General features: G+C 35.9%; 1 protein-coding gene across 1 annotated transcript; it reads left to right on the forward strand.

Annotated features, from left to right (window-relative positions):
- The first annotated feature begins 964 nt into the window (after positions 1-964).
- On the forward strand, positions 965-7,273 carry LOC142140189 (protocadherin-8-like). Its single transcript, XM_075198037.1, has 4 exons — positions 965-3,334; positions 3,715-3,782; positions 4,158-4,291; positions 6,159-7,273. Exons 1-4 carry the CDS (start codon positions 965-967, stop codon positions 6,524-6,526), a joined length of 2,940 nt encoding a protein of 979 aa, XP_075054138.1. The 3' UTR covers positions 6,527-7,273.
- The last annotated feature ends 1,966 nt before the right edge of the window (positions 7,274-9,239 follow it).

The raw sequence follows: 9,239 nt of genomic DNA on the forward strand, positions 1-9,239 counted from the left end.
GCATTGCATTGTTTCACATATCACTGGGGCCATGGGCTCATTTTCAACCAGGAAACAATTTGTGTGTGTAATGTATATTTTCTCCCTGCCTTAATGTTAAAAAAAACATACTGGTAACTTAATTGGATTTTTGAAAAAGTGCATTTGTGTGTTAGGGAATTTAAAGTTTGAGATCTAATGGTGCTATATAAATAAAGACTAATAACATTAAATATATGAGTTATACATTCATAATTCTTTAGTGTGAAGTGTATGTTAACTATTATATTAAATACAGATAAATTATATTAAAATAAAATAGTAAGTGATTAGTATAACATTGTATATGTGTGTTGTGTGTTTATATACTTATACTGAAGTGTATTTGTGCATTTATAACTAAAAAAATTACATACAAAAAACTGAAATAGAGCTTGTTTTTTATTTTATAGCGCTATAGACAAAGTACATAACTGTGATTTAAACATTGATTATTTTTTCAGTAACATTATTTACAATCAAACGCAACCTTAATTTAATCACGTTTCATTGCATAGGTTTATTCAGTTTCCTATGCGTTCTTTTTCATTTGACATTTTCAGACTACTTGTATTCTAGGAGAACATGGGTTTGTTGAGATGTCACAAAATATAACTGTATATTAGTTGGCCTCCAACTGAGATCTCTGTTAATGACAACCTCATTTGCTCAGCCTCAGTGACCATTTGTCTTGGAGACAAGAGCCTGGTGAAGGAGGGGGTTAATTTGCATAACCTTGAGCATATAACCTGAGGAAAGAGATGGGGACAGGCAGTTATCCACACTCTCCATTCCTGAACACAGGAGCCACTTAACAGGATTGTGCTGAGTGATTTCACAGCTGGTGGGCTTCCTTGATGCTACTTTTTTTCCTTTGCAGGATACACCACTAAGACTTTTAACTTTGCTGTTTAAATAGGTGTAAATCCTAAAAGAAGGACTGAAAATGCTGAACCTTTTAAGATTCCTTCCAATACTTTTGCTGGGTGTGATGTCTTCACTTTCTTTTGGAGAAATTGCTCATTACTACATCTATGAGGAAGAAGCCCCAGGAACAGTAATTGCAGTTTTGTCAGAGCACTCTATGTTTAACTCCACAGACAGACCTGCAAGCAATTTCCACCTCATGAAACAGTTTAACAGCTCCCTTGTACATATCCAGGAGAGTGATGGACAGCTGAGTATTGTGGAGAGGATAGACCGAGAACATATATGCAAGCAGTCTCTAAACTGTATCCTGGCACTGGACGTGGTCAGTTTTTCCAAGGGTCAGCTAAAGCTGATTAATGTGAAATTGGAGGTAAGAGACATTAATGATAACAGACCTCACTTCACCAGCTCTGAGATACATGTGAATATATCTGAAAATTCACCAGTGGGTACCAGGATTCCTTTACAAATAGCAATTGATGAAGATATTGGAACAAATTCTATAATGAACTATGAAATCTCAGCTAATAGTCAATTCAGTATTGATGTGCAGACCAGAGCAGATGGGGTAAAATATACAGATTTGGTACTCATGAAAGAGCTGGATAGAGAAAGTCAGTCTGCATACTCCTTAGAATTAGTGGCTATGGATGGAGGAAGTCCATCACTTTCTGGCAGTGCAGTGGTTAATGTTCGTGTCCTGGACTTTAATGACAACAGCCCAGTTTTTGAGAAAAGTGCTGTCACAGTGGACATAATGGAGGATGCTCCTGTAGGTTACTTACTAATGGACCTGAATGCAGCCGACCCTGATGAAGGGGCAAATGGAGAAATTATTTATAGCTTCAGCCCTCAAGTCTCTCCAGAGGTATGTCAGCTCTTTAATATCAATCCCAAATCAGGCAGTGTAACTCTTGCAGGTAAAGTTGATTATGAAACTAAACAAACCTATGAATTTGATGTACAAGCACAGGATTTGAGTTCTAACCCCTTAACAGCTACCTGTAAAATAACTGTTCATGTCATAGATGTAAATGATAATGCCCCAGCTATAACCATCACCCCCCTGACTTCTGTGAACAAGGGAATAGCCTACATAACTGAGACAACTGCTAAAGACAGCTTTGTAGCACTGATCAGCACCTCAGATAGAGACTCTGGTCCAAACGGCCAAGTTCAGTGCACACTCTATGGGCACCAGCATTTCAAGCTGCAGCAAGCCTATGAGGACAGCTTCATGATAGTCACCACCTCACCTCTAGATCGGGAAAAGATAGTAGAATACAACCTGACACTGGTGGCTGAGGATCTAGGATTTTCTTCACTGAAAACAATAAAGCAGTACACTATCAGGGTAAGTGATGAAAATGACAATGCTCCTGAATTTACAAAGCAAATATATGAAGTGTCTGTTCTGGAAAATAATTCTGCTGGGGCTTACATCACTACTGTGATTGCAAAAGACCCTGATTTTGGACTCAATGCCAAAATATCTTACCGACTGGTTGATGCAAAAGTAATGGGACAGTCCTTGACTACATTTGTTGCTATTAATCCAGAGTCAGGTGTACTACGTGCTGTGAGATCTTTGGATTATGAAAAGATTAAACAACTAGACCTTGAAGTAGAGGCTGCTGACAATGGTGTTCCACAACTTTCAACTCGTACACAGATTAAAATCAAAATAATTGATAAAAATGACAATGCACCTGTAATAACATTTCCCTTGCTGGATAATGGCTTCGCTGAAATTATGCTGCCAATCAATGCTCCACAAAATTATCTAGTTTCACAGATTACGGGCATAGATAATGACGAAGGGCTGAATGCCCAACTATTTTACTCTGTAGTACAAGACACCCAGAGACTTTTTGCTATGAATAGAGTGACCGGTGAATTATCATTAACCAGAAAAATGGATGCTTTGCAAGTTAAGGACTTGAGTATTGTAGTTGCAATCCATGACAGGGGAAGGCCTTCCTTGCATTGCAATGCTACTATAAAATTCACTCTCACAGACTCACTTCCATCCAGTGTAGAAATTGTTATTATGCAATCATCTGCAGAAGAACAGCAGCAGAAGGATCTGTCCATAATATTCATTGCAGTGTTATCAGGGGGCTGCTCCTTGCTCCTTTTTGCCATCTTATTTGTAGCCTGCTCTTGTAAGAGGAAATCCAGTAATTCTAAGACAGAGGATGAAGAGCAAAGGACAAAAGAAGTTAAAGACCAGTTACTAAATAACACAGCTCCAACTAAAGAAACCTTATCAAACTCTTCAATGTCTCAGTCTGACTCTTGTCAGCTCTCACTCAACACTGAATCAGAAGATAGCAGTATATCATTCAGCGCTGTGCAAGGCAAGGACCTGCAGACAGCTTCAAATGTAAGTAATCCTTTTATTTGGTTCCTTAACAATAACTCAGGGATTTATTTTACATATTACATTGTCAGATTTCAATTATATCTGCTACATTGGTCAGCAAAGTGTTTCATTATCAGAGTATTTAATGTATAGTATATTCAACTTCTGATCATAGTGTAGTGCATAGTGTTTAATATACACACTGTATATAACATTATATTATATACATATTATTAAATATGCTCACTAGATATTTGTTATAATCTTGCACACATGGTCTTAAACTATTTTATAGGCCAGCACCTGTTGTCATGGTAATTACATATCTGTATTATGCACTTTAATTAGACATTTGATGGATTTACATGTTTATGTGTGCTAATGTTGTTTTCTTTTTCCAGAGTTCAGATTCTGTACCATTGTATCATTCACCCATTCTTGACCGAGACAGCACTACAAGGAGCATAAGGTGAATATAAGATACATTATTGTTATTTCCAAGATCACCAATCAGTTTATTTTCTGGAGCCACTTAATAAAAGTAATGCTTCATCATTCCACTAGCCAGTGTTGTATGACAATAAACGGTTACAGAGCAGAGAATTGCTGGACGCTATACATTTTCTTCATGTTTATTTGATTGTATATTTTCAAGCAATTATGATACTTTTACAATTGTATGATAACATTGAGTTGCAAAACTTGTGAATAAGTCACATAGAATAGTTAAATGTTAATCTGTGGTTAGTAAATGTGGTTAGCTGTATGCATTCTTTTCCTATGTGTGTATTATAAATAATTAAATATGCCTTGGTGTTGTAATGAATTATTTTCTAATTTGTAGCATCAGTTGTCCAGTGGAACAGTTTAGTGCAAAGGACAGTGGCAAAGGAGACAGTGATTTCAATGACAGTGACTCTGACACAAGTGGAGAAAGTGGGAAAAAGGACTATGGCATGACATTGCAGAAACAAACCAGTAAGTTGGAGCTCAAACCACTTGCTTTTATAATTGTACTTTGCTTTATAACTATTTTTGCAGCTTTTTGAGAGCAATTAAAAGGGAAATACCACAATACAATAACAAATACACATAGTAAACCTAGTAACTCATAATTAGAGTTAGCTCCTATTTATGTACATATCTCAGATATGACATACATCACAACCCCATAAATCTTGGTATAATTGCATTTACTGGTAGTAGGGGACTGCTATGCTGTTTAATCTACTATTTATTATTTGATGGTCGCAAATAATCATTATGTATTGCTGCAAATCACAGTGATATATAATAATGCACCACCGCTATTTATCAAGCTAGGGCTGCTCTGGTAGCCCCATGGAAGATTATTTTCTATCTACTAAGGAGGAAGTGTTTTGCGCATGCGTGGCTAACACTGGAGCATGTGCACAGCTCTTTGTATCATGAGGAATGTTAAACTCAAGTAACACCATCCTGAGATTACTTTACTTGCCTATTGCAGCTTATTAAATTGCTTAATACTGCTATTCCCATAGAAGTCTATGGGGACCACAGTAAGTGCCTGTCTCTCTGACATCTCTGATTTCTCCAGCGTTTACCCTTTGTTAAATTACAAAAAGTGGTGAAAGAGCCTTTTGCCAGCATAGCTGGCATTTTAGCACTTCACCGCTTGTTAAATAGGCCCCTAAATATTTTCCAAGTGTAGTACAATGTCTTAAATAGTCATTTTACATGACTATTTTGGTAATTTGCTTTATTTTAATAAAAGCTGATGTTTAAGAAAGTGAAAAGTCACTCAGACCTCCCTCTTAAGCTGGCCACACACAAAATTTTTTATTTTTCCAACAAACAATTACATTCATCTGCAATCACAATAGATCATTTAAACACACATGATACAATTAGATTTTTTTTTTGTATATAACAATTTTTAATCAGATTGTCAAATAAAAAAAAACACATTTAAATTTTGATCTAAGAGCAGAAAGATCTTTTCAGTACATGTGCAAAGTAAGGCAGTTATAGGATTATTAGACATTAATTAGACATACATTGTACGATTTTAATATATGCTATTCCAAACAGCTTAAATACCATTACTTTGGCTGGAAATTTGTCACCTTTTCTGAGCAGACTATAAATTGGTTTTACCATCTACATTTGGCTATATTGGATCTACTGTGATCCACACACATGTTGGTTCTTTAACAATTCAATAAGAAACTATTACATTGAATGATCAGATTGTAAATGTATGACCAGCTTTTATCAAGTGGAGATATAAAAAGTGTGAGTGTCATTTAAGTGGACATTAGTGGCAAAAGTAACTAGAAAGCTTAAAATGTTCATATATGTAGAATAAATATGAAATGCACTATCCAGTTTCATTTGACTGTTCAAAGTAAATTCATTACTCATTCCACTTCATTTCAAACTACAAAAATCACATTGCTTATTTCTAAGAAACTTTAAATGGCAAAACACAGCATGTTGGTTATACATGCATGTATTTATGAATGATGTATGATCACCCCATACTGGATTAACATGCATTGTATGTTTAATGACATAGTAATGGGAATTTAGAAACAGTTTTTTTACATAATAAATAAGGGAGTCATTTTCTACAAAGTCATGTTATACTTATCATCATTAGCTTGTATTGTGCACCTTGAAGCCTACTATCTAATTTTATTTGCAAGTAAAGGTCTATTAAAAATGCGGACAAATATTATATACATCCCCTTTAAGACAAGTGTTCCTTCGTGGTACAATTTGATTACGTTACAGTTACAACTTGATTACATTACAGTTGCAATTCTCTTATATATGTATAACACTGATTTCTTTTGTTTTTAAGGTTCCACATGCATTGGAAACTCTGCAATGTATCAAAGGGCAGAAAATCATTTCAGCCATCAAAGCAATAAAGTTCCCTATCCTGGAAATTGTACAACACAATATGACAAAGGATATTCAATGTCTTATTCATTAGTTCCCACTTATTACAACCCTTATTACCACCACCCCAGAATGCACAATGTTCATATCCCCAACTATAAAGACTCCTATCACCATATCAGCAGCATACCAGATGAAAGGATGCCCAGAGAATTTGTAAACAGAGGGACCACTCTATCTCCTCCCAGACTATCCAGAAGACACGAAGAACCAATTTACAATCCAACAATCTCATTACAGCCATGTGAAATAGCAACCACCTTTTAATCTATTGTAGGAAAGGTAAAGGAACAATTACATGTTGCAGTATGTTTTAGGCTAGTTTCTATAGCCTATGACACCAGCACTGGTGGAGACGTCTGTGTTAACATAGGTACCTTAGTCGCTGGTGGTGCATAGAACAATGTAGGTATTATTGACTAGACCAGCATACAGAACATGTGACCTAAAATTCCAATACAAGTATGTAAGCTGGTCTTCTATTGCTTTGTCTATAAAAAGTTTGATGCCACCCCTAGATCCCAGGAAGGCGGGCAAATTTTAGCCCGGGGGGCAAGTCTCAACTCAGCAGTCGAACATTTTAAAGGAAAAACATGCAGGTGGTCCAGTGACCCAGTGCAAAGTAGCCCACTATGGGATCGGCCCGGGGGACAAATGCCCCCTGCACAGACTGCCCCTGATTCCAGTCAAATAGTATCTCCTATATCCCCTATGGGAACCACGTGCATCATGTATTCAGGTGGATAAGAAATCACTTTGATTTGCAGCATTACAGAGTATGGTTAGGGCAAGGAGGACTGATAGGAAACAAAAGGCTCTCCAGTATAAATAAAAATACATAATAAACCTTCTTAAAATAGAAGTAACTCATATGCTTGTTGTTTAAAAAATAATATGCAAATTTCTACATAGGTGTTCCTTCAATTAACTATACAGGGGATATTCCTTTCACTTGCATTATCGTTGTGTCAACTATTATGTAAATATAATGTTGTGTATATTTGTTTCAATCCATGACTGTGACTGTAAATATTATTACCTTTTTAAGTTGTATATTATGAATGCATTGTTTCAATAAATATTTATTTTCAAAAAAATCCCTGAAATCTGTCTCTTTTTAATAAATGTTAGGAGACATTGTGCATTAATTATAATTGTCAACCAACCCTGTCATTATTTTGTAATATGCCACCAATTATGGTTTAAGAACAAACACCACAGTGTACATATTCTGAAAATGATTTAGTCATTGAGGTGTACTAAGAATATCATATTGCAAGAAATGTATTTAGCCAGGGTTATAGAATGTATCTGTCCTATAAACCCAAAATAAACGAAAAGCATTAAGTAAGACACATGGTGGGAAATGTACTAAATTGTGTCTTTTTAAATCGTCGGTTTTTCATTCTTTTTCAATTTGGTGAACTATAAGAACCCTCTAATATTAAAATGAATCATTGATTTGTCCGCATTATAATTGTTTTTAATATTATTGTCCCCATATTTGTTTTTCTATAGTGCAGTGTCCCTAAAAAATACACACCTGGGGTTATATTTATTAAACTGCTGGTTTGAAAAAGTGGAGATGCTGCCTGCAGCAACCAATCAAATTCTAGTTATCATTTATTTAGTACATTCTACAAAGTGACAGATAGAATTTGATTGGTTGCTATAGGCAACATCTCCACTCACAGTTTAGTAAATATACCCCCTGAAATCTTCTACTGTTCTTGATCCAATGCAATCCATATAGAATGAAATAAAAAAAAAAACACATAGTGCTCCAGAGGGGCTCATAATGTCAAATGATAGATGGGCAGTCAATTAGGAATGGGCTCTGAAGAATTATGGGGACAAAAATATTAAAAATTATAATAAGAGGCACAACTCATCATTATTAGTCTTAAGGGGCAAAGTTCATTCTTATTATTTTAAGGTGGTGAAGTTCATCATTATTAATATTATGTGGCAGAGCTCATCAATAATAATATTATAAGGACCCTTTTTTTTAGTATACTAAGGAGTAACAATGTGTTTCTTTTTCTCTTAAGGAGGCCACTACAAGTGTCCATATCCACATATGCCTGATGGCACTTGAGCGGGCACTACAAATTCTCATTTTAGCCCTGGAACTCACTGGCCAGGGGTACCAGCAGTGCCCAGTGCTATTCAGCATAGAGCCTGTGATCTCTAGGAGTTGTTTGTTTGGGCCTCCCTTCCTAGAGGACTGAGCCCGATCCTGAGTAGCATGGTCTGTTACAGAAGTGGAGGGAGGGCTATTTATTTATTTACCCTAGCAAATGTAGGGTAAAACTTGATGGTTTACATCCAATGTTACTGGGTGTTTCCCCTAGGGGTTTCTAACCATCACACATTGCCATGCTGTTTGGGGATGAAAAACGCTGGTTAAGTATGTCATTTTGAAAAGCGCCAAAAAAGCTCAGTTTAGAAGATTGCCCCCACAGTGTATATTAAGTAGATCATATGGTATGGTGACTTTCCATATGTTTAGATCATGAAAATAAAAGCCATATATACAACATATTAATATTTTTATAATTGCCAGGTGGCTAAATTGGGATTTTGTTCTGTACACCAGGGCTATGAAAGTTGCAAAATTGTTGTCACATAATGTCAAAACTTTCTGATTATTGTGTCCGACATTACTACTCTCAACTAATGATTCATGAAATAACAATGTTTTGCTGATTTTATGTGAGATTCTTCCAGGATTTCAACACTACAGTTCCTGCGACTTAGCATCTAGGTTATTAAAGTAGTTGATGTGCAGTCTCTCACACACATGCTATCTCTGCTTTGTATCGTTTGATATGAACACGATGCATCCTTTTCTCAGTTTCCGTCTGTTCTTGTGTTAGCCAGTGGCCTTGTGTCTTCCATTTTTGTATTAGTCTGTGCTTGTCTATCCTGTTTCCCTTGCCCATTGTTTAGCCTGTATATGTCTAGTTCTGATTTTGTT

Source organism: Mixophyes fleayi, chromosome 2, assembly GCF_038048845.1.
Source record: "Mixophyes fleayi isolate aMixFle1 chromosome 2, aMixFle1.hap1, whole genome shotgun sequence".
NCBI classification, from domain to species: domain Eukaryota; kingdom Metazoa; phylum Chordata; class Amphibia; order Anura; family Limnodynastidae; genus Mixophyes; species Mixophyes fleayi.

Excerpts from the sequence above, each read along its gene's own strand:
- LOC142140189 (XM_075198037.1), top strand. The coding sequence starts at position 965 with ATGCTGAACCTTTTAAGATTCCTTCCAATACTTTTGCTGGGTGTGATG. Across the intron at positions 3,783-4,157 it reads AGCACTACAAGGAGCATAAG|CATCAGTTGTCCAGTGGAAC; the intron begins GTGAATATAAGA and ends TCTAATTTGTAG. Across the intron at positions 4,292-6,158 it reads GACATTGCAGAAACAAACCA|GTTCCACATGCATTGGAAAC; the intron begins GTAAGTTGGAGC and ends TTTGTTTTTAAG.